Genomic DNA, 25,499 nt, shown 5'->3' with positions numbered 1-25,499 from the left:
AATATCATGTGATTGATACCAACTACAGGGCTGTGTCTTCTGAGCTGAACACAGCCCTGAACTATAAAGCTGGCAGGCGCCTATCAGATCAGTCCTCTGGAAGGAGAGATGGCAGATAGCTGGCACCCTCATTGTTACACTAGTTATTAATAAACTTCCCAACAATGGCAGGAAGTGCTGGCATTCAGAGAAGGTGAACGTGTGAAGAGTTGAGTCATGGACATGGATGGATCCCAGACAGAGCAGGCCCTACGCTCAGTACAACATGTTTTTCCCCAGAGCGGAAAAGGTCAGAGTTGAGTGATCCCAGCAGACTGCAAGGCTTTGTGCTACTTCTTTTTTATTTTATTTTTTAAACCAAAGACCCATCACCACATTCTTTGCAATCCTGCTCTTCACAATGAAGATGACTCAACTGCCATCTCATTAATCCCACAGACCGATTCCTATTTATAGACACAACATGCCGTTCTGTTTTGGAGACAGTGGGTGGCTTCTGCCCCTGTATTTCCATTCAAAAAGACAACATGTCTCATTGTTCTATTTCTTTAAGAAAGGATGCACAGTGACTTTCTTTTTGTTTGGGGGAACGGATGGTTAATATAACAATCCACATGGGGAAGCAGAACACAGCGTCTCTCCTAAGAGAGACCGTGCCATTTTCTTTAAATTGGCTAAAAACAAAAACACATCTCCCTGAGCCCCTATCTTCCCACTGAAACCAGAACTGTCCTGGGATGGCAAATTCCAGAAGCAACGCTAGGACAATCCTCCACTCTCTCTCGCTTTCAGAGGACCTGTGGAAAGGCCATGTGTGTTCAACATGCAGTTCTTGTGTCTTTTATTTTGTCATTCCATTTTTTCTCCCTTTCCCATCATTTTTGAGATTTTAAGAAAAAGATGGTGAAGGACAGGGAAGCCTGGCGTGCAGCAGTCCATGGGGCACAAAGAGTCGGACAGGACTGAGTGACTGAGCAACTAGGCAGAGTGACCACAATGTCCCCTGCTCACCCCCACCTCCCCCATAGTGGTCAGGTGGCAGGCTGGCTGGGTACCCAGAGGTGCAGAGCTTGTGAGGAGACCACGATGAGGGCAGTGGGTGGGGCTCCGCTGGCCTGGAAGGGGGGCTGTGCCTTGAGCTGCCTCCATATCACCTCCTTTGGGGACCCTGGGAAGGCCAGGCCATCTCTCAGTAGATGTGCTCTGAGACAAGGGTCCTCACATCTTTTAAAGCCTGCCCATCGGCACCCCTTTACAAATGGATTTAGTTCTCTAACCTTCCTAGAATCTGAATCTCATACAGAGCGATGTCAGGAGGTAAGAGGTTGACCCTTTTTAATCCAACAGAGCTCAGAAGGCTCAGCATCTCTAAGGGTCCATACTCAGATCTCCCACGGGACAGCCCTGGGTGTCACCACTGAAAATCTCAGGGGGTCCTGGCCCTGAGCCTTAGTAAATCATTTCAACTCTGCAGACTGTTTCTTTTTGAAATGTTAGCCCCTGAATGGGCCATTAGTAAGAGTGGACTTCTGACTTCTTTAACGATATCCATAACATTTCTTCATTTCTTTAGCATCTGAGACCTCAGATTCCTTTAAAGTGACTGAAGTCCAATACTGGGTAATGATGTGGCCTTGTTAAATAGGAAAATCACCTTCAGAGTTACTAGAAGTTGACAATATTTTATCTCTGTTTTACATCAATACACAGTATGCAAACTCTCTGAGGAGAGAGGCTGTGACTTTTAAAATGCTGTGCATAGTTTCTAGCCAAGTTTGGGAGCTGGAAAAAAATGTTTATACTGTAAAAATATCACAGTGTGGTTATACGGCTCAGTTACAACACAATTTGGAGACAGACAAGGGTGGAAGGATGAATGAAAGAGAATGAAGATGGATGGTATTTGCAGGAGGGGCCTGATCTGAAAAGAGTAACCTCTGAAGGTCTGATACCATCATGATGGAAAATATTGGTGGTAGGTTTGTGAGAGATCCTGACAAGGACCAAGATGCCATACACTCTGGGAACACAGAAGGTTCTTAAAATGCATCAAACGCAGGATTCTTACTAGTATCCTTCAAAATTTAATTTCAATAATTGTGTATCATTGACATCAGTCTTGGTGATGATTTCTTTAAATTTGACACCAAAACCAGAGGCATCAAAAGTAAAAATAAACAAATGGGACTCAGGACTTCCCTGTCCAGTGGCTAAGGCGTCTCACTCCCAATGCAGGGGGCCCAGGTTCAGTTCCTGGTCAGGGAACTAGATCTCACATTCCACAACTAAAGATCACACTAACTGCCACAAAGATCAGAACTTCTGAGTGTGGCAACTAAGACTCCATTCAGCCAAATAAATAAATATTAAAAAAAATAAACAAATGGGACTACATCAAACTAAAAAGCTTCTGCACAACAAAGGAAACCATCAACTAACAGAAAATGCAACCTACTGAATGGGAGAAAATATTGGCAAATCATATATCCAATAAAGGACTGATATTCAAAATATGTAAAAGACACACAAGTCAGTAACAAAAAAAAAATCCAATTAAAAAATGGGCAGAGAGTCTGAAGAGACATTTTCCAAAGAAGACATACATATGACCAATATCATTAATGAAAAGATATCCAGAATCATTAGTCTTCAGGGAAATGCAAATCAGAACCACAATGAGAAATCACCTTACATCTGTCAGAATGGCTGTCATCAAAAAGAACACATGTTGGCGACGATATGGAGAAAAAGAAGGGGAACTCTCCTTACACTGCTGGTGGGAATGTGAATTGGTGCAACCACCATGTAACAGTATGGAAGTTCCTCAAAAAACTAATAATAAAACTACCACATGACCCAGCAATTTCACTTCTGGGTATTTATCTGAAGAAATGAAACACTAACTGGAAAAGATATCTCTATCCCCATGTTCACTACAGCACTGTTCACAAGAGCCAAGACATGGAAACAACCTAAGCATCCACCAGTAGTTGAATGGGTAAAGAAACTGTGACTTTATAACACACACACACACACACACAATGGAATGTTATTCAGCCATAACAAAAAGTTAAATCTTGTCATTTGCAACAAAATAAATGGACCCCGAAGGCATTATGCTAAGTGAAATAAACTGGAGAAAGGCAAATACTATTTGATTTCACTGATACAAAGAATCTAAACACAAACAAATAAAACCCATAACCTCCCCTGAGTTCATAGATAAAAAGAAGAGATTGGTGGTTGTCAGAGGCAGGGGGTGACAGTGGGGGAAATAGGTGAAGAGGGTCAAAAGGTACAAATTTCCAGTCATCAAATAAATGAGTTATGGGGAAATAATGTAAAAAAACTTTTAAAAAATCATGTATGGAGCAACTGTTGGGTGTCAGGCACTGAGCTAGAAAAAAGGATTTTCGAGTGATGATTAGTTTTTCAAAATGTTTTTCAGGACTATTAGACACCACCTTTTTTTTTTTTCTTTTAATGAGGCATTAGGTGGGCTTCCCAGGTCAATGATAAAGAATTCACCTGCCATAGGAGGTTTGGGTTTGATCCCTGGGTTAGGAAGATTCCCCTGGAAGGGGAAATGGCAACCCACTCTAGGCCTTGCTGGGAAAATCCCATGAACAGAGGAGCTGGGTGCACTATAGTTCATGGGGTCAAAAAGAGTCAGACATGCAAGCAAATACAAAATACAGGGAAAGGAAATAAAAATAACTGATCAAATAGGACACTGGGTTATTTGTATCCTATTTCCTGAATGAGAGGTAGATCATAGTTCTGGCAAGTATCATAAAAGACTGTTTAAATCAGGTCCATCCAGAAAGACTGATGCTCTCTCATTTATGCAAGCCCATCACTAATATTTAGGCCTGTCAATGTGCAGTTGAGAAGGATTCACTAAGGCAGTGGTCCCCTATTGTTTTGGCACCAAGGACCGGTTCCATGGGCTCCGGGGGGTGGTGAGGGGTTTGGGATGATAAATGATTCATTTATCGTGCACTTTTGCACTTTACTTCTAATCTAATGCTGTCACTGATCTGAGGGAGGTACTGGTCTGTGGCCCAGAAGTTGGGCACCCCCAGTCTAGAGGATGAAAAGCACAGGTGGGGAGCCAGCCTATATTTTCACCTGGGGGATGGGCAAACGTCCCTTCCAGGTGGGACCACAAGGCCTCAGGAGAAGGCGTCTTTTTCTCCTGCATATGGAAGTCAGAGGCACGGCAACCGCATACCTGGAGGCGGCAATGGCCTGATGTACAGGTCCTAGAAGTTCCCTGTGTTGGTTGATGGAGTACTTCCTGTGCACGGTCTCTCCCTCCACTGACCCATGGCTTTTCCTAAGTTAGGAGGTAAACCTCCCCACAGAGCCTCTACCTCCACATTTAAGGCCAGTTCTTCAAGATCTAACTCGCAGGGCTGGGTCGAGTGCCACATGCTCCCTGGCCTGGTCACAGGCACGACTCACACCTTCCCACCTTATCCTCCACCCAGCCTTCCTCTTTCTTAGCTGAGCAGCAGAGGGCAGGCAGAGAAAAGGCAGCAGAGGGCCTCGGTCCTACCAATGAAGCCACTGCAGAAGTGCGGCTGTCAGGGGACCCCAGTTGCTTCCATCAACTTCCAAACAGCTTTGCGTGGGGCCTTCACCACTAAGTTAGAACAGCTCTAATATCCTGGGATAAAGATATTAGGTGTGGGAGTGGATTCAGCAGTTGATTCATCTCCTAGCCCATGGGATTGATTAATGTCAAGCCAATGGTGATAACAGAGCAGAATTGCTTCCTGCTTCCCTGGTGGCTCAGAGGTTAAAGCGTCTGCCTCCAATGCGGGAGACCCGGGTTCGATCCCTGGGTCGGGAAGATCCCCTGGAGAAGGAAACGGTAACCCACTCCAGTATTCTTGCCTGGAGAATCCATGGACGGAGAAGCCTGGTAGGCTACAGTCCACGGGGTCACATAGAGTCGGACACGACTGAGCGACGGAATGGAACGGAATGGATTAAAACTGCCTGGATCTCATCTCTGATGGTTGAGTAATGTTGTTCCATGTTAGAAGTTTTGGGGCTCCTGCTCACCTGTTCCTCTGTACCTGCTGTTAGCTTTGTATTCCTGGAGGCTGCCAGAGACAAAGGGCCCCTGCAGATGGACCAGGACATAGGTGTAAAAGTGGGGAGAGGAGGGACTTCCCTGGGGGTCAAGTAATTAAGAATCCTTTCAATGCAGGGGATGTGGGCTCAATTCCTAGTTGGGGAACTAAGATCCCACATGCCAAGAAGCAACCAAGCCCACACACCCCAATTACTGAAGCCAGCATGCTGCAATGAAAGATCTTGCATGATGCGATGAAGATCCCATATGCCACAACTAAGACTCAATGCAGCCAAATAAATAGTTGAAAAAAAATACTAGTTAGGTTCACTTGGTAAAAGTGGGGAGACCTAGGTTCCTTGATCTTGAGCTGTACACCCACCTCAGGCTTTTCTCTCTTCTTCAACAAGAAGAGAGACTCTCAAAGCAAGGTCCCCAGACCAGCAGCATCAACAGCACCAGGGAACTTGTTGGAACTTGCTAGAAAGGCAAATTTCGGGCCTCACCCCAGTCTCATAGATCAGACACTCCAGGGCTAGTACACAGCTATTTGAGTTTGAAGGAACCTCCCAAGGGCTTCTGACATACCTGAGCTGGAAGAATCTATTCTCCTCCTGGGTATAACATGCCACATGCAGAAAGAATGTGGATTTCCAAGTGGATATGAAACCACAGCAGGGATGCGCCCCTAGCTGAGGCTGGAGGAAGAGTTAGCCTCATAGGGGAAGACGAATCCAGGCTCAAATCTGAGACTCTGGGCTCCCAGGTGGCTCAGTGATAAAGAACACACCTGCCAATGCAGGAGACACCAGAGATGCAGGTTCAATCCCTGGGTCAGGAAGATTCCCTGGAGGAGGAAATGGTAACCCACTCCAGTATTCTTGCCTGGAGAATCCCATGGACAAAGGAGCTGGGCAAGTTACAATCCATGGAGTCACAAAGAGTCTGAACAGGACTTAGCAACTGAGCACACACATAGGGGAGTGTCTCAGGGACAATCACAGTGCTGGCCCTGCCCTCCCTCATTCAGCAGGGAATCAGGAGTGGCTGAAATTCCAGGCAGGGGTCTTGGACTTTGGAAGGCATTCTCTTTGCTACAGCATTGTCCACAGTCTTCACTGGAACCCTGTAAGCCTCAGAAATAATGATTACTCGGACCACTGTATTGATGAAAACATTTTAAAGATCCAAGACAGGGAGGGGTTGACAGTGATCCTTAATGGTGCAGAGGCACAGCCAACTGTGTGGGGCCTGCCACTTATATAATTTTGGTGGCTAAATGTATTATGTTCACAGATTTTATAAAACCCATGGCCATGTGAACACCTGGCTGTGGGTCCCTCAGGACCTTACAAAGGCCTGTCCATACCCTTGCACTTCAGGTCTGAATGTGTTCCGGTTCTGACTGGACTCCACCAGCCCAGAAATTAGACAGATTGCAGCTTTTCTCCCTACTCCTGTCTTTTTCCCTTTTTTTTTTTTTTAAAGTTTCTTTTTGATTTTTAATTGGAGGATAATTGCTTTACCATGTTGTGTTGGTTTCTGCCATACAAGAGTGCAAGTCAGTCATAACTGTATATACATCCCCTCCTTCTCGATCTTCCCACACCCCATCCAGCCCTCTAGGTCGTCACGGTACTGATGAATCCTTTTCCTTTTTTATTTTACTTTGTTATTGTCTGCTGCCACCAGCTGTATAGAAATGACTCTGGAAGATAAGGTAGGGCAAAGCCTTCCTGTTTCACTCTCTGGCTCACAGGCAAGGAAGAGGATACTGGCCCCAAGAATAATCCTGCCGTGACCATGTGGCCTGGGGGGTGACCTGCATTATTATACTTCTGTAACATTTTCAGGCAATTTTTGCCTCCTCTTCGATTCCCTGCCCAACTCAAACCGCTCCTCTTCCTGTCACTTCAGCAAATGGTGTCCCTTCTCCTGAATCCAGCCAGACCTGAAGCCTTGGGGCATTTCTGCCCCTCCCAACATCGCAGGACGACAAACACTTGCCCAGGGCCCTGCAGAGACAGACGGCATCAGACCTGTTGATCCTCTCTTTCCAAAGGCGCCAGACATCAAGACTCTCCTTTCCAAACGATCAAGAGTTTTCTGTACTTTTGAAAGCCTCAAGAAGTTCCCCTGGGAACACAGTGCAGGTCACTCAGCACCATGACTCGGATCTTCAGCCCTTTCCTAGGTAATTCTCCTTGAGTGGCACCCGAGGGATCCCACCTTCCGCCCCTGGAGCAGACACTCCTGCCAGCTGGCCATCAGCCTCGAGAAGGCTCTGGACGCTGCTCTAAGACCCTTGTGCGTCCTCCCACACTGTGTGATTCTTCCGCCTCTCCCCACAGCCCCATACCTTTGCCATTTTTTCTGATCCCTGCTGGACTGCAAACCTTGCTGTGGACACCAGAGCCAGCTCCCGCCGAGCCTGCCACATGGTCCTGACCGACCCCTCACCCCTCCTCGGAGCGTTCCCCCCGCAACCTAGGGCTTGCAGCCCTGCTGCAGGGTGACCTCTTTTGGGGTCTGCTCACCTGAGGACAGGAGGCTGCCGCTGCTGCCGCTGATGATCTTGCCTTTGCTGCCCATGTTGGCCAGCTTGGATGTCTTCAGCGTCCCCGTCTCTGTCAGGTCGATGGCAATTTCGCTCAGGCTGCGGGCGGCATGGATCTTCGACTGAAAGGATCACCGGGTTGGACAGGTTAGGTGGAGGACACTCCCCTCCTGGCGAGGACACGGCGACTACAGTGATCGCTTGTCACCCTGAGATCTAGCGAACAGCCTCATGGCCCGAACTACAGCATTTTTCTGCATGTGTCCAGGGGCCCATCGCTCATCCTCTGAAACTTTCCCTCAGGAGCAGATAAGACTCCAGAGGTGACTCACTAGGAATTTTCTAAACCTGTCATCCCCCAGGCCGTGTGTACAGGGCTTACAGAGTGTGGATTTGGACTCAGACAGACCTTGGCGGGGGGTGGGGTGCGGTGGGGGGTGGGGTGTCCTGATTTGGGGAATGACTTAGGCTCATGGAGCCTCATTATTCCCAAGGATGAAACGGAAAACACCACCTACTGCTCAAGGTTTTGTGAGGGTCAAAGGAAGTTGGACAAGTGAAAGGCTTCCCTCCCTTCTCCCCCTTCTCTTCCCCTCCCCACACCACCTCCTACATAGTTGTCAATAAACACTAGTGATTATACAGGATTTTGTGCTTAAAGAAGGAGGAAAAAATAACTGTCAGCTTGGTGAATGATTTAAGAGATGTCTGAAGTAAGTTTAGGAAGTTTCAGTAAGTTCTAAAGTGGTTCAAACTCTTAAAGTGTTAGCCACGGAGCTACGAAAACTCAGAGGGTTGGGGAGTGACCACACTACCAGCCTGCAAGCGTGGTGTGCAAGCATTGTGTGTAAGAATGGTGTGTAAGGGCTTCCTGAACAAATGCTTGTTGGGATGTTTGGTTCCCACTAAGGGGCACCCGACACGGTGCCCTGCTTCCATTTTGATACTAAATGTATGAGCCCAAGTCTTCAGATTATGGTTAAGACTCCACTAACTCCACAAATTAACTGGCCCACTGTGGCAAACAACAGAGCAATCAGAAGAGGACTCTGTGTTCACAATTACATTCCTAAAAGTAACTGCTGCAGTGAAGCTTTCTGCTCTAGTTCCCAGCTCTGGAGGTGGAGATGGGTTTGCGTGCCCCCAGACAATCTGAGCATGTTTTTTTTTTTTTCTCCTTCATCGGGAAATCAGTTCATGATAATTCCTCAGGCAGGGGCTTCTGCTGTACTGTGGACTTCCAGAAAACAGCTGTCAATGCTAGTGTAACCTATACACATGTCCATCTTTCTGTGGTCATTGGCAATATGCCAGGGATGCACGGATAGAACTAGGCAAGGCTCCCCACTGAGGTTTTCAGTTATTTGATGTGTGTTCACTCCTGGCTGGTGTGAGGCCCAGTCTGTCCCTGACACAGGAGAAACCATGGAATGTGGGCAGACCACTGCCCAGCTCCCTTCACATCCTGTGCCCACAGTGGTCTCCAGCAGGGTCTGTCTGAACCCTGAGAACCTGCCCTTCCTCTGGCCTCTGTGTTGATGCCAAAATTGGTGAAAGACAATGAATTTCGACTGCCAAGTACTTTCTTTCCTCACCTGAATGAGATGAGAGTCTGAAAGGCAGAGGAAATGCTGAGAATTTTTGCTTTTTTTGTTCATCGGGTCTGACTTGTCTTCTTCCTCACACTCTTCTATCTCACTGATCCTTCCTATTTTTTTTTCATGATGCAGCTTGTGGCATCTTAGTTCCCCGACCAGGGATTGAATCGGTGCCCCCTGCCATGGAAGCACAGAGTCCTGACCACTGGACTGCCAGGAACTGGTCCCTCCTTAACTGTTGTCTCCTCTCTGACCTCAACTTCTGTCCCTACATTCAGAACCAGGCCGCCTTCCTGGGGTGAAGGCTTCCTTGCTCGTGAAATAATTCCAGCTGCCAGCCCCTGGCAGGGTTTTCTGGCTTGTAGCAGAAAGCAGGAAGGCCTCCATTTCATTTTGACACAGAATATCAATCACATGCACCTGGCTAAGTTTTATCCTCTGAGCAAAGCAGAGAAAGCACAATCCATCACTTCCTTTCTTTCAACACTATTCTCTTACCAAGGCCCACGCGTCACCAAGAGGAGCCCACGCTTGCAGTTATGCAAGAATAACTCATGAAGTCACAGCCCAGTTCACCCTGGTGAAGGATCCAGGCTCTGGAGTCAGAAAGACCTGGACTGGAATCTTGGCTCTTTACAGCAAATCACAGATTGACCCTGATTTCCAACCTCTCTGATCCCAAGATCCCTGTTTGTAAAATGGAGCTCTTAAAACCCACGTCACAGAGGTGTGATGTCAGGACTAAATTAGATAACAGACATCAAGGTCATTGGAATTGGAATAAGCTATAAATCAGGTCCTGGGAGGAATTTGCTAAGTGAGGTTCAATGAATGACTCCACTGGATATTTTAGGGGATCTCATCAATCTCGTGAGAAACCCATCCCCCCTTGACCCCATCCCTGCCACACTAACCTTGGAGACAGGAAACAAACTAGGAAAAAGGGACAACAGGTGTGCGTTTGTGGGAGATTATATTCTCAGAAGTTTTAGGAATGTACTGACTTCTGTCTAGAATGGAAATACCACAATGCCCGCATGGATCAGGAAGAGAGAGGGCACTAAGAGGAGACAACTTGATGGGGAGACTCCCTCCTGGTAAAGTCAAGTCTTTGGGTCAAAGAGCCTCCAAAGTTCTGGACGTTTTGCTTGGAGGGTCTTGCTGTACTAAGTGTTACTACAGGCATTCTGTGAGCAAGGTTTAATCGGCCTCTACCATGCTTTCACTTTGCTTTTGATCTCGAAAGAATAAAGAATAGCAGATTGGATCAAGTGGGGAAAAAAGATTCAGAAGGAAAGATGTTAGGTCTGGGGGCCAACTCAACAAGTCCTCAATCTGAATTCAGAGGAATAGTGACTAATATTTACTCTAAACAATTTAAGTTTTCAAATATTTTCCTCTGAACTCTATTACAGACTCCTTGGGTACATAGGTTGGCAGGATCCAGCTGATGATATTTCTGATCTTTGGGGTCAGCGGATGTAATTTACCAAATGTCACTGGTGACTATACAGCCCCTCATCCTGAAGGAGCCACCAGAAAGGAACCAGTACGGCTTCTTTCTGCTCTGTCTTTAGTGATGGAGGCTGTGTGTGTGTGTGTGTCTGTCTGTCTGTCCTCTTTCTGCTCTGTCTTTAGTGATGGAGGCTGTGTGTGTGTGTGTGTGTGAGAGAGAGACAAGGAGAGAATTTAAGCAATCTACACCAGAACCCCGGAAGAAGAAAATAACCAAGTGCCAGTGTATGAACACAAGACTTCTCGGTTACCTACCCCTGCTGACTCCAACCACCAGACCACACTTGTTTCTGGGGTTGAAAAGAATCCCTTGGGAGGCGTGGGCTTTGCTGAAGCTCTTCAGAGAAAGGAATGGTTGGCATGGCCCGCTACAGTAGAGTGTGAAGCAATGGCTAGCATGCCAGCCAACACTGGCTGCTCAGAAACACTTGGAAACACTTCATCCCAGGCCTGCCAACCATCACTCAGCCGGAACCATCCTGCCCACTGGAGATGGGTCACATTGCTATTGTCTAAAGAACATTCCAGAAGTGAAAGGTGTTGTAACACAATTCCTGAGGCAAATTTTATCATCTCTGGTTTGGGGGGTACTTTTAAAGAGTTTAAACTTTACACAGGTGTTGGCCAGGGAACAGTATGTTCGATTAGTAATGATAATATCAAAGATAGCTCACATCTCCTGAAGCAATCACAAACACTGTGTCGCTGGACCAGTCAATGATTTTGGTTAGGGGTTTCTTTGCTGTTCTTTAACTGAGGAAAGCAAGAAGGAGTGAGGAAAGACTTGTCCAGGGTCACAGAACAAGAAGGCAGAATCCTTGGACTTCCCTGTGGGGCAACCTGTTCCTCACCTGATACTGCAGGCAGAGGAACTGGTTCCAAAAGGAAATGCATGGGCTCTGGAGCACCTGTGAATATTCAGAGCTTATCTGGGGAAAATTCTCCTGCTCCTAGGAATAGGTGTATTTCCTTCAGTCCTCCAGGGGTTGCTAAGGTGAAAGTTCTCTATGGCTATAAGCATTTGGTTTGGTCTCTTAAAAGACACTTCTTGTTAATAGGTAATCCTTGATAGTTACTTTTAATTATTTTTGGCTGCACTGGGTCTTCATTGCTGTGCTTGGACATTCTCTAGTTATGCATGGGCTTCTCATTGCAGTGGCTTTTCTTGCTATGGAGCATGGGTTCTACGGTCTCTGGGCTCAGCAGCTGTGGCACACGGGCTTAACTGCTCTGCAGCATGTGGGATATTCCTGGATCAGGGATCAAATCTGTGTTCCCTGCATTGGCAGGCAGATTCTTAACCACTGGTTCACCAGGGAAGTCCCTGATGGTTACTTTAAAGGTTTACTTGTATCAGTGGGCTGACCTGTAAGCCTGTTCCATAAAGCTTCCCCAACTGCAGGTGAGACAACCTTCAATAGGGCTGTAGAACCCTAAGGATGAGCCTCCTGAGTTACCCCAAAGATGTTCTAATGCAAAAAGCCAGCACAAGGAGGAGGAGTTCAAACAGCTAAGGTACCATCCTTAGGGTGAAGCATGCTTTTTTCTTTTCTGCGTTCAACACTGTGGTATCAGTGTGTGTGGGGTCCTCGCAAGAGGAATTGGTAGTGGGGTTCAGGAGGATTGTCAAACTCTCTTTCCTCTCATCATGCATTGCCAAACAGTACGGAGGACAGAATCAAGGTTCTGAGGTTTCAACTTCCAACTCTTGCCACTGGAGGGCAAATCGTTGACACCCACCCACTGTCTCAATATAAAGCATGAGTCAAAACACTTTGGCCCTGTTTCTTTGGATCTAATTGGGCCTCAAATTCCTGTGCCAAAGCCCGTCATCACTAGGAGAGCTGCAGAATACTCTCATTATTCCTGGCAACAAAAATATTCCACACTGTGCCCACTCATCCCAGAAAATGACCAAAAGAGGGGTCAGGAAGAAGACCTAGGACAGAAAATGTGTTACAGAGGAGAAAGTGACTCCCACCTGGGAAAGGCAGTGATTTGAAACTGAATGATGACTTAAGGGTTTGTTTGCTTTCTTCCTGTCCTATTGTCCTACTATCTTTCTCTTACCTCCCACTCAACATCTCTCCTTCCAATCCTCTCCCCAAGCCAGGGAAAAAGCATCTCCAACCAGAAGGAAAATAACACAAAAGAGGAAGCCACAAGAATCCCAAAGGGCATCAATCCAGTACGTCTTGGGCCCAGTAAGCCCAGAGTCCTGCCACCTCCTCCCCTTTCAGGACTCACGGGGTGGGACAAAACCTCCCGTGGGGGATGGTATGGCTAGGCAAGGGGCCAAGGTCCATTCCCCACCCTTCCTGAGCCGCCAGAGTCCTGAGAAAGATACAGAGCCCATCTTGATATGGCTCTTGACCTGAGGGGTAATGGATGGGAGAGGCTTGTGTGGGGAAGGCGAGGGGAGCCCAGAAGCCGACAGGAGGAAGAAGGGGCAGAATGTTGACGGAAGCGCTGTGTGAACTGGGGAGACGTCGTTTTCCCACCCACCAGAAAATGCACCCCTCCCCTACCCCATGTATGTGAACTTGGGCTGGATCAAACCTCCCTTGGAGGATGACTATTTATCAAGGCCTGAGGCTGTGGGTCTACCTGAGGGAAACAAGAGTTGTTACTTTTTAATTTTTTTTATGTTTCCAGTTTTGCATTTTTAAGAAATGGAGTTGGCAGTTGGAAAAGCCTGGAGGGTTTTCACAAGCAATTATCCTCAACAGTTAGGTGGTGTCTATTAGTTGAGACTAGTTGCTTTTTTTTCTTCTCAAAAGGAAAACAACATGCCAGTGTTTACACACCAAAAAGGGCTCGACTGCTTACTCCTGGGAGAGGCTCTAGGGGTTTGAAAGCATGGGCAGAATTCCTACCTGGCTGTGTCAAATGGTTTAAGTGGCTCTGACTGTTCTTGACCAGGTCACTGAGAAAGAATTGTTCTCTTAAGAGTTGATCTCATTCCTGCCTCTGATAGTCCTAAAAGGCCAGTCTGTACCTGTGCCCATCTCAGAGCAAGGGATGCAGGGCCTCCCGCAGCCATCCAATGCCCAATCCCCAAACTACAAGATCCAGACAAGGGCCCTGCCCTTAGGAGAGCTCAAGGCCCAGTGGAAGATCTGGTCTCTGCAGAGGCCCTCCCCACCCCAGGAGAGGGCCTTACCTTACTCTGCTTTCTGTCCAGATAGAACTGGTGTTGGCTAATGGCCATAGCCCAGATGGACTTGATCAGTGCTGGACACGCGTACCACGTGTGCACCGCGATGCCGCTGTGTCCAAATGTCCTCCTTGTCACCGAAGCCCTGGGAGAGCAAGAACCACAAGGGTCAACCAACTGCGCTGGCCATGAAGAACTCCAGTCCTCAGTCCACAGCTTTTACCAAGAACCCACTGGGTCCAAAAGCTCTGGCATAAAGGTAACCGAAGGGCCTTGTGTGCACATACGTGCAGCTGGCTGATCAAGGCCAGCTTTTCACTTTATTAACTAGAAATGGATTCTATTTAAGGTATAGAATATGACGTTTTGATCTTCACACACACAGTGATCACTGCAGTCAAGCTAAGGAACACCTCATCTCCTCCAATATCACCATCATGTGTGCTTGTGTGTGTTTATGGTCGGAGCACCTGAAAGCTGTTCTTAGCCAGTTTCCAGTATATTATTAACTACAGTCACCGTGCTGTACGTCCTGCCTCTAGGCTAATTCTTCCATAACTACCCCTGTGTACCCTCTGACCAGCATCTCTCCATTTCCCCTGCCTCCTTGCTCCGCCGTACCCCTAGTGATGGCCACTCTGCTCTCCGCGTCTGCGTATCGACTCTTTTACTTTCCATCTATAAACGAGACCATGCAGTTCTGTTCTCTGGGTCTGCCTTATTTCACCTCATAATGTCCTCCAGGTCCATCCGTGCTGTTGCAAACAGCAGGGTCTCTTTGTTTTTTAAGGTTGAATGGTACTGTGTTGTGCATAGGCACCACAATTTCTTCATCCATCAGCGGACACTTAGGTTGCTGCCATATCTTGGCTATTGTGAATACTGCTAATATTTTGATTTACTGGCTGCTTAGAGGTCAAAATTTGGCCAAGCCTCTGCCTTGTCTGGAATAAGACGGGTCATTCGAGGTCACGGGGCGGTCTTTACTGATCTTCAGCTCCCGGCACTGGGCCAAGGCAAACTTTGGAGACAGGAAAAGCCTTTGACAATGCGCTGTATTAACCAAGCAACACTGCCTGTGGTGAAGGATGAGTAAATTTTCTTCTAATCACCACATCATCTAAGGCAATCAGGACTCCTTACGTTATTCTCAGGCAATCTTCCTTGAAAGAGCTGGTTTCAATTTCAAATATATTCAGAGGGCAGGTGGGGTATTTCAGGTGTATAGCAAAGTGATACAGTCTCATATATATATATATATATATATGTATGAATTAACAAAAGCAGTTCCCGTCTTTTGATGGGGAGCTCGTGGTTTATAATATAAATGGCATTATTTTGAGAGAGGGATAACTTAGGTATGGTATTAGGTTTTTTTTTCTTTTTGCAGCTTGAGGCAGTTGTAAAATAACTTAATGTAGCTTTTTGCAACTGTGTATTCTATAGTATTTTTTTCATTTGGTGAAATTTTAACTGTTAATGTTTTTGGCATTGTGCTTTGTACCATTTATTAAATAAAAATTATTAAAAAAATAATAATCAGGATAGGGAAGGCAGAAAGAAATGGGCCTGTCCAATCTCTCCCCTGCTACCCAAACCACTTCTACATACACACGGATGTAGGAGATGTGGAGGATGTTGGACGGTGCAGAGAGGCGAGCAGACTTTAAATGGAAGGGGAGAGAGACTGGTCCTAATGTAATTCATCACATTAATGGAATCATGGGGGTAAAAGTTATATGATCGTGTTCTTAGTAAAGTATATTTTATAGGATGGGTACACGATTTTGCAAGTGAAATCTCAGAATGTGTGCGTTCATACTTGCGCGTGCGCATGTAGGGCAAGGTGAGGGGGCAGGGGCGTGAGGCTTGGGGTATCTTATGTCCGCATCAGAAGAACAATATGTGTTCCAGATTGAGCTATCGCATTTCCAGAACCTTGGGGGTGATCAGGACTTGCGAATAATCACATTATTTTCATGGCCAGTTTTTTTCCTTGAAGGAAATTAGAAGCTGCTCCAATCATCTTCTCTTAGGGTCTCAAGATTTAACAGCAGGTATTCTACAGACCCACTTTTAAGGAAGAATTCCAAACTGGTGGTTAGTTAAGGCTACAGATTCTAAGCATAGCATTATTCTTTCTTTTGGTTAAAACCAAAGTTAAAATGCCAGCTCACAGAAGAACACACAGTTGAAAATAACAGAAAAAGAGTCGGCGAGAGAGTGAGAAGGAAACCCCCATGGTCTCTGAAACTGCGAGGAGAACATTCAATCTGGCTTCCACAGCAATGGCTGATCCTGGGAGTAAATACGTTCTTTTCCTCCTCCTAGAAAAAGTGAATTAGAAAGGAAAAGTCATTTGAAATGTGCTTCAGTGGCAGCAGTGAGAGCAGAGCCAGGTGAGGTATATTTTTCATGTAAGGTGGAGGGGTAGCAGGAGGGAGGGGGCTGGCTGGCCTGGGAGCTCCCAGCAGCACCTGAATCAGAGGCTCCCAGAGTGTTTCTCACGCTCGTTTATGAGTTGGTCTCTTCTCTACAGGGTTCCCTTCAGGCTCTTCCCATCCCACCGACTCTTCTCTGTTTGGCCAAAACCTTAGAAATGAAATATCTGCCAAGCCCAGAGAACCGCAGACACAATGCTGGGTATTGTGTCAGGATGCATGTCCAGGAGAGAAAATCTTGAAGCATCTTCTGTGGTGGCTGAGCCACCCCCTGTACTCGCCATGTCCCGGGACATTGGTCTTCAGAACACGATTCTGCCCCGGCTCTTGTCATCCTATAACTTCAGTCCTGGCTTCCTTCCTCGTTTGGGGGAGGGGCTGACTACTGAACCATCCCAACAAAGTACAGACTATTAGATGACTCTTCCGTGTTCAAATAAACAAGGCAACAGCAACAGGATGACACGTTTAACTGGAGGAGCGCCAGGAGGCCTGTAGAAGGGTGCTTATTGCAGCGCCATGTGGAAGACAGGGTTGGCGCTTTGGCTCCCCCACTCAGCTTAGCAGCTGACCTAGAATGGTCCCCTTTGCCTACTCTGGTGCAGCTTTAAAGCCATCGTCAACCTGGGTTTCCCCCTCTGACATCAAGGAAGCCACATCTCTGGCCTCTCCTTGCCACTCCTCTCCTCTCTCTGCTGGCCTCTATGTCGACAGAGGACTGCCTTCCTTGAGGGGATGTGCCCACTGCTCATGCTCAGTGCTCAGGCTGCCTCGGGCTCCTCTACCTCCCTCTGACATCTTTATTCCCCAGAGGGCCCACTTTGAGCTCTACGTCCTTAGCTAAAGATTTCTCCTTCTCAGGAAGCCTCTCCAGACCAGCCTGGCCAGTTGCAGCATTCATAGGCCGTGTCATTTGGCACTTGGTACCCGCTGCCCATGTATAATGTTGTGGAAGGCATGTGAGCTATGGAGCCAGACTCCCCGGGTTCACACCCTGCTTCTATCCGACTGCTTTCTGTAACCTGGAGCAGGTTACTGTGACTCTTCTGTGCCTATTTCTCAAGTAAGACAAGAATACTAGGTACCTACTTCCCAGGGTTACAGCAAGGACCCAATGAGATAACAGTCCAAGTGATTAGAACAGTGACTGTGCATAGCAAACACTTAATAAACATTAAGTTCCTTATTCCTTCTCCCCAGCTGTGCTAGAAGTTCTTTTCAGGGCAAGTAGACCCTGTCTGACTTTTTTCTATACAAAGGAACACATAGTAAGTTATGAATACCGTTACGGGACAGTGCCTGAACACCGATGCTACTCAACAAATGTGAGATGGATCACTTTCATGTAATAGGAACTTGTGAGGTCTGGACTCTTTCCGATATCCCTGGGCCTTGGGAAAAGGGAATTTGGTATTACAACATGGATAGGACAACAGGCCTGGAGAGAACAAGAACAGACACACAGACACACGCAAGATGTGTCCAAGGTACCTCTGCCTTAGCAGAATTCCCAACAGAACACAGGCTTGGAGAGCCTGTCCGGTCCCTACCCTCAGTCTCTTGGGTCATTCGATCTCCAGCTTTATTTTGTCAGTCATCGTGTTTTCTGCATCTGACCCACTGCAGCACTCATTTGGGGAAACTGTTTTCAGCATCTCTCCCCTACCACCTGTCCCGCACCAATGGATTCCTGCTCTGTAGAGACCAGGTCTCCAGACCTTGAGACCCTTCATCACCGGACCCTGAAAAATGCCGCCTACACTCCTGTCATCACCTGACCACCACCTGGACTTAGGTCGTTTTCCGCTTGCCGACTGCATAGTAACCGTGGCGCGTGGAGGGCGCTCTTGGCTACACGGAAGGCTGCTTCACGTAGATTACACGACCAGGCGAGCGGGGCATCAGTCCTCCTGGGTTATCACTGGCTGCAGGAGCAGAGATGCCACCCCCTCCCCCGACAAGCCTCACCCTCTGATGGGGCATGAATCTTACTCCGGAGGTCTTGTGCTGAGAGCTTTCTGGGAGGCACCTCAGCCTGAGCACCCAGAAACCACGTGTGTGGGAAGCTGGTGCCAACAGTTCCTCTGCCCTGAGCCATGGCCGGGGCAGCAACAGCATTTCACGTTCCCATTTACTCCCCTAGAAACCCTGCCCTCCGCCAGTCTTTCCAAGGCTTCCTTCCTGTTCTCAGTCTGCTTTTGGACCTGTTGAAAGTGATTTATCCTTAAGCGTTAGGTCTGTTTTCAGGGAATTTTGCTGCCGCTTCTGGGCTGCCTATAACTCTAGGACTAGCAGACAAAGAGAGGAAAAGTCACAGTGCACACCCCCCACCCCGCCCACCCTGAGAACCTTCCTCGAAGGGCTTGCTGCATTCCAAAACGGGACCCTATTGTTTGGTGCTCGACTTGGGGAGCACTGATTCTGACATGAGTACTCCCTGGGGTACAGTGTGAGGTGGCAAGAAAAAGACTTGCATTTCTTTCATATCCACCCACCACTGTGAATATCCTAAAGTTACAGCTCATGGAATGAGACCATTCAGCACAACTCTTTAGACTGTAGGTTCCCTTTGCTGCTGACCGTCCAACCAAAAACAGTCTCAGAAACTGACAAGCCATCCCTCAGACTCTTCTCTGGCAAAAACTTCCTAAAAGGACTCAGGCCACTGCTCACTTTGATTTGGTAATCATTTCAAAGCACTACAAATCTTTCCTAAAATGCCCTAACTTGCAAAGACAACTCCACATAGGCAAGTAACACATGTAGTCAGATGAGATGATTATGGCATTGCTCTTTACACACACACACTGCATTTCTCAACACATAGAACAAAAACAAAACTCTACTCTTATTTGAACTCAATTCTCCCAATCAACCACCTTCTTCCCCCTAAATTATTAATACACGAATAGTGACAGCAAAAAAATAGTAATGTAAGTAACATGTCAGCAGGCCCAAGCACTCCCAGGAGGAAAAAACATTTCTAGCTTACCTGCGTGGGTCATGAACTTCCACAGAAAACTTCTTCTCTCTGAAATACAGGTTTTCCAACTGTCTCCATTGGAATATCTGGACAGAAAACAATGCAGCTGAAGTTCAAGTGTGAGCGGTTCACGGCTGCAGTCCTCTCTCTGCGGCTGAACTTACAGCTGGCAGTTTCCTTATCAGAGCTGAACCCGTACAGTTGTTTGTACCTCCTATGCCTCTTGCTTCATACACACACACACACACACACACACACACACACACACAGCTCTCCAGTTCAAAACCCCGGCAACGTGGGTGTGGATTTTCCTGCAGGCTTCTCAACAGGAACAAAACAAGTTCTTTTCAAGTGGTTCCCCGGCTCTGCTGGGCCTTTGTTGAATTCTCCAAGACAGTTCCCGGCTCTGCAGTTTTCCCTCCAAGGCGAGGGGGAGGAGGGGGAGTGGAGGGCGGGCTGGCGGAGGGAGGGAGGGAGCCGGCGCTCTCAGGAGGGAGCAGTAGCCATCTGCCTGCAGTGCTGATCCGGCTTCCTCCCTGCAGTGCTCCAGTGGTAAGGCACTAGCATTCCCAGCCTCCCCTCGGGACTCCACTTCCCGCCCACTAATGTGTCAGCGGCTGGACTCGCCCTGGTGATCTGGGGCGGCCGGGGAAGCTTCCCCTCCAAGGGTAGGGGCTGCTTGGAACCTGTTTGGGGGCAGGCGACTCCAGATAACAACAGAAGCCTGACAAGCCCAGCTTCTTTCTTCAGCACAAAGAAAATCAGGGCTAGCGGGACGCAGCAGCTAGGGGCTTGTGGTCACTGGGGTGTTGGAGAGTGAAATTAGGGCTGTTCTGAACAGTGGGAGCTAAACAGAGTTCCTGGCGCTGCCCAAAAGCCCTGAAGGCCCTGGTGGACATTCTTCCTTGGCTGAGTGAGTCTGTTCACTAAGATGTTTGGGAGTAATTAGGGTGGCAACATTGCTCTGTGAGGGGGTTCTTGCATTGGATGAAAAAGAAAGTTACTTCAACTCTGAGAGAAATGTCAAAAGAAGTTCAAGTTATGCCCATAACATTCACATTTGTATCTGATGCAATATTGCAGTCCCTTTGGGCTTCCCTGGTGGCTCAGAGGTTAAAGCGTCTGCCTCCAATGTGGGAGACCCGGGTTCGATCCCTGGGTTGGGAAGATCCCCTGGAGAAAGAAATGGTAACCCACTCCAGTATTCTTGCCTGGAGAATCCCATGGACGGAGAAGCCTGGTAGGCTACAGTCCACGGGGTCGCAAAGAGTCGGACACGACTGAGAGACATCGCCTACCTACCTAGCCCAAAGAACGGAGAAGGCAATGGCAAGCCACTCCAGTACTCTTGTCTAGAAAATCCCATGGATGGAGGAGCCTGGTGGGCTGCAGTCCGTGGGGTTGCTAAGGGTCAGACACGACTGAGCGACTTCACTTTCACTTTTCACTTTCACACACTGGAGAAGGAACTGGCAACCCACTCCAGTGTTCTTGCCTGGAGAATCCCAGGAATGGGGGAGCCTGGTGGGCTTCCATTTATGGGGTCACACAGAGTTGGACATGACTGAAGTGACTTAGCAGCAGCAGCAGCAGCCCCAAAAAGGGCCAAATGGATCTTCACCCTGCAACTGGCTGATTTCTTCCCCTGGTCCTCCCTTGCTCTGCCCACTGAGTTAAGGCAGATGCTTTTCAGGGTCTTATCTTAGACCCAGGATCCTCTCACCTGATGCCCCTGACACTTTCTGATCTGCTCACATTCTCTCCTGTAAGACGACAATTTCTGTGTCCCATCAACCCTCCTCACTAGGTCCAAGACACAGGCCTGGCCAAAGGACTCCACCTTGTTGTCAGACTGGGCCGGAATCAAAACTGTTTCCGGCAAGGCTGCCTTCTTCTTACAACCTGCTCTGCAGAATCTTACAACGATTCTGTCTGCCTAACGGGGAGGAGGACATGGATTTTTTCTGATTTCAGAGCCATCTCTTTTGTTTACAGCCCAGAGTACATTTTGCTCTGAAGTCCTAGGAAAATTGTACTTCCTTTTCTCCTTTCAGGTCAGTTCCAAGGAAAGCAAGTCCTACAGGAGCTCAGAGAGCCTTGTGTCCAATCACAGATGAAAAGCCACCCGTGTAGTCGATGACTCGAGTCCCAGATCTGAGCCTTACGCTCTTATCTGATGCTCTGCTAAACCCCTTAGTGAATGCACAGAGTTCCTCTCTGATTCCCCACTGATAGGTATTTACCGAGGTTCCACCTGAACTTGGCCACAGACACACAAGCACCAGAACTAACAGCTCCCTGACCTTGTAACCTGGAGGTAGGTAGTACATAGAACAAAGTGGCCAGGCAGATGCTCTGGAGTCCGGCTACATTTGTTTGAATCCTGAGTCCCCTACATCCAAACTGTGTGACATCAGGTAAGTGACCACACCTCCTTTAGCCTCAGTTTTCCCATCTGTAAAGTGGCAATAATGCTTCTAATGTAGAAGCAACAGAGATCCTTAGCATGGTACAAAGTAAATGCTCAGTCAACTCAGGTCTCAGTGCAATTCTAGTTGCTCTTACTTCTCCCAAATCCTGGCAAATGAAGTAGATTAACTCCAGAACAAGCAAAATTATTAAGTTTTTTTTTTAAACTTCTAGCCCTGTCATTGGGGATTAAGAAAATAGAAGTCCCAGAAATCTGAAGTGTATGGATTTAGTACCCTGCCTACACCCCATCCCCTTTTCTCCAAAGAGAGGGGTGGGTAGGAGATGGCTGATCCCTGAGGGGGACTTGCAGCATGTGTTGGCACCCACCCGACCAGGTAAGGTGGAGCCTCGGCCAGGACCTGTTTCTTGGGTGTGTGACCCGAGGGCCTTGTGCTTGGTCTAACATTCTGCTGTCTCCATCTCAAAATTCTCAGTAAGCTTGATCAACAGGCCCTGGATTTTCATTTGTCCTGGGCCCTGCAGATTATGCCACTGGTCCTAACTGATGCTCATGCCTCGGGCACTGTCCTTGGGGGACAACACGTGGGGGAAGATGCATCTGATGGGCACACCTCCTGGGCTTTATCCTCTTGGCTTTGCACTGACGAGCACCTCACATGGGCCTCGGGCTGGGAGCTCCCTCCTTCCTGGCGAAAACTCCCAAAGCCCAACACGCAGGGGGTGGGTTCCCTGGCAATTCCTCCCTCCCTGGCTTTTTGCAAAACAGAACTTACGCCGGGCGTTCCCCGAAAGTACTCCCTCTGCCCCTGGAGTGGAGAGCCTCATGTCTGCCAAGGACCAGAACACAACCTTGTGCCTGCTGTGGGCCTTCCACCTACTGATGGCGCACTGCAGACTCCTACCTCAGCATGGAACCCTGACGGCCCAGCTCCCAGCATCTGTAGACATTTCCAACAGGAGCAGAACAGTGGCTCTGCCTCCTGTTTGCTCGAGGCAGGGTTTTTTTTCCTTAATTTTTTCTTCTTTTTTGTAAATGAAAACACTGGGAAGGGAGGAAAGGAGGGTAGTTTTCCAGGCCAGGAAGGTCCCAGGAACCCAAAAGGAGGTGCTCATGAGGGAACAACCGTCTCACCCTTTCCTCCCACACCTGGGGGTACATGGAATGCTTGGGAACAGGCAGGGAGATGCAGGCAGCTGGACGCTCCACGCATCAACGTGGCCTCTTGTGCTCGACGGCCCCTGTGCCCACCGTTCTGAGGCTGTGCCTACTAAACCCTCCCTCTGAGGCTGGTAGAGTCGAACAACAAGCAGATAAACAGCAGACATTCAGCTTAGCCTCCCCTTTGTGAACCGGGTACACTAGGCTCCGAGGTGCTGGTTTGGGGGCAGCCCTTGATCATCTGTGTCACTTCAAAAAAACCCCTTTGACTCACTGCAGCCATCATAACCCAGCCATCAGCTAAAGACACCAACATGTTTTGGGACTCCACATAAAGAACTCATTGGACACACAAAGATGGTTACGGCTGGGCTAGATGCCTTAGGAGTTCGGCTAATTCCTGTGGCAAATTCTGCCCAAGGAGCTACCTAAAATTTCAAACACAGGTCTATCAGTAATCAAAGGACTTATTAATTAATACCTATGAAAAAGGCCTGATGCACTTCATTGGGGCATCTTTAAAAAGTAGATGCCTCTTCTTTGATCTTTTAGCATTCCCCCCTACCCCCCGCCCCAAGAAGAGCAAGTGGGAAACTTTCTTCTTGGGGAAAATGAGGCCCAAAGAAGTGAGGGGAAAATGCCTAAGGCCACACAGCAAGTCAGTGAAGGAACCAGAAATAGGAGTCAAGGGCACCTGGCCCATTACTCTAACCTCTAACTATGTTCCTTTCCCTAAGGGGTCCACCAATTAGTGCAAACAGCTCTTACTCACTAATGGATGGTTAACTTTACGAGTGGAATGATTTTTTTTTTTTTTTTACAAACGAGCAACTAGGTAGGAAGTATAAGCCACATGTTTTCCATCCTGTACAGCGGCTTTTCTTTCCTTTACAGGCTGTAAATGATAGCACACATTACTCCTTTCTTGCCTTAGAGTCCTGGCTTCCTCTGGTTTTCTACACAGAGATGCTTCAGTATCAGCAGCTTTCCATCCAGGACTAACAAGTAACAATCATGATTAAGAACAGACTTAATAATTTGGCCTTGCCCAGGAAACAAAAAAGAGAAAGCTTCCAGAAGTGGTTTTATGGAGACCGTGCCTGTTGCCATGATTGGAACCACGGCTGGTGGTGGATGTGGATTTGTGGCTTCTTACCCAGATGTGTAGTTCCCAAGCAAACATGGGTCCTCCAGTTCCCCTTGCAGGGGCTCAATGTGATATGTAAAAGAGGAGACGGAAAATGTTTATGCACAGAAAGCAGACAAGAGTGGCTAATAAATACAGCCTCTGTGCCCTAAGTGCGGCAGAGTACGCTAAAAACACTTAACAAGCCGGACCAGGTTCCTGGATCCCATTAGCTGGCCTGCCTGATTCCCACATCCTGTGTACGCTGGAGGTCAGGGCTGGGAAGGACTCATGTCCTGTTCTTTCGGAGTGGGTGAAGGCACAGTGGGGATGGGCCAAAGGGCCTTGACTCCCTGAGACTTCCTCCATAGCCACTGTTTACTGGGCGCTAGCACAGCACGTGGGGTGATGGGTGAGCTCTCGAAATGAGACGGAAATAAAGGCTTGAGAGGAAGCTGGCTCTAGTGGCGCTGATTCTTGAGCAGGACTTGGCGGGGTGGGGGCTTGTCTTCCTCCTGTCCCTGAGGCTGAGTCACCGAGCCTCTTAATGACCTCTCTCTGAGTAACTTCCTGCTGCTCCTAGAGGGGCCATTATACCGAATCCCGGGGGCCATCTGGCCAGCCCCCGCCTCCCACAGATGAAGCAAGCCCAGAGGAGAGCAGTTGAGGGACTGGCAGAGGTTAACTGAGTAACTGATGTCAGGCCTACTGCTGTGAGCTCTTCCTACACACCAGGAGGATCTGGTAATGAGTGAGGAGAGAGTTGTTTCCAGCCGATGGTCAAGTAAGTCATCACTCCTCCAAAGGTTCTTGGCCGCCTGCTTTGCAAACACCAGCAAGGAGTTCTTGTATTATAAGAAGAATGAGAATCAGGCCAGGAATAACTCTGGAGCTCAGGATGAAAAATACCAATAAAAAACCACTTCCTGATTTACATTTTTGCTCTGTTCACGTTGTCACTGTCGTCTCCAGGTGTATTTATACCTTCAGCAAATAAACAGGAGCTGACACACACTGAGATGGATACAGCACAAAAGAAGTCACTCAACCCCCAACTGGATGGACTTGAATTAAAATAGGAGAACAACACAGAAAACCCCAAAGCCTGCACACTCAGAAACTTTTACAAGAGTCCCCTGATGAGGTTCCCCTGTCATTCAGAAACTAATTCTATAAACAACAAAAGCAGTGCTGTTTTTAATGGGTTAACACTCTATGTCGGAGGTTTTTATATCAGTTGCGTGGGTATTCAATATATTGGGCTGGTCAGAAACTTCGTTTGGGTTTTTCCACACCATCTTACGGAAAAACCCAAATGAACTTTTTGGCCAAGCCAGTATTTTATGCTTAGAGAAGACTGAAACAAGGCTCTGGGGATTTAGGTAACATCCAATCCCCATTTCTCTTTTGAACATTCAAGCCGTGGTGTCTACTCTGCACAAAC

General features: G+C 47.8%; 1 protein-coding gene across 7 annotated transcripts in view; it reads right to left on the bottom strand.

Annotated features, from left to right (window-relative positions):
• FRMD4A (FERM domain containing 4A) overlaps positions 1-25,499 on the bottom strand; it is a 520,746-nt gene that overhangs the window by 53,810 nt on the left and 441,437 nt on the right. For all 7 annotated transcript variants that reach the window (XM_055428694.2, XM_088844071.1, XM_055428684.2 and 4 more), the window contains exons 12-14: positions 19,347-19,423; positions 13,920-14,058; positions 7,624-7,765 (exon numbers count right to left, since the gene is read on the bottom strand). In XM_055428694.2, the coding sequence (XP_055284669.1) occupies positions 7,624-7,765; positions 13,920-14,058; positions 19,347-19,423 (358 nt within the window). The remainder of the gene's footprint in view (positions 1-7,623; positions 7,766-13,919; positions 14,059-19,346; positions 19,424-25,499) is intronic.

This window comes from Moschus berezovskii, chromosome 15, assembly GCF_049115385.1.
Source record: "Moschus berezovskii isolate FMDL1 chromosome 15, NW_MosBer_1.0, whole genome shotgun sequence".
Taxonomy (NCBI): domain Eukaryota; kingdom Metazoa; phylum Chordata; class Mammalia; order Artiodactyla; family Moschidae; genus Moschus; species Moschus berezovskii.
This window is presented reverse-complemented; position numbering and strand designations above follow the sequence as displayed.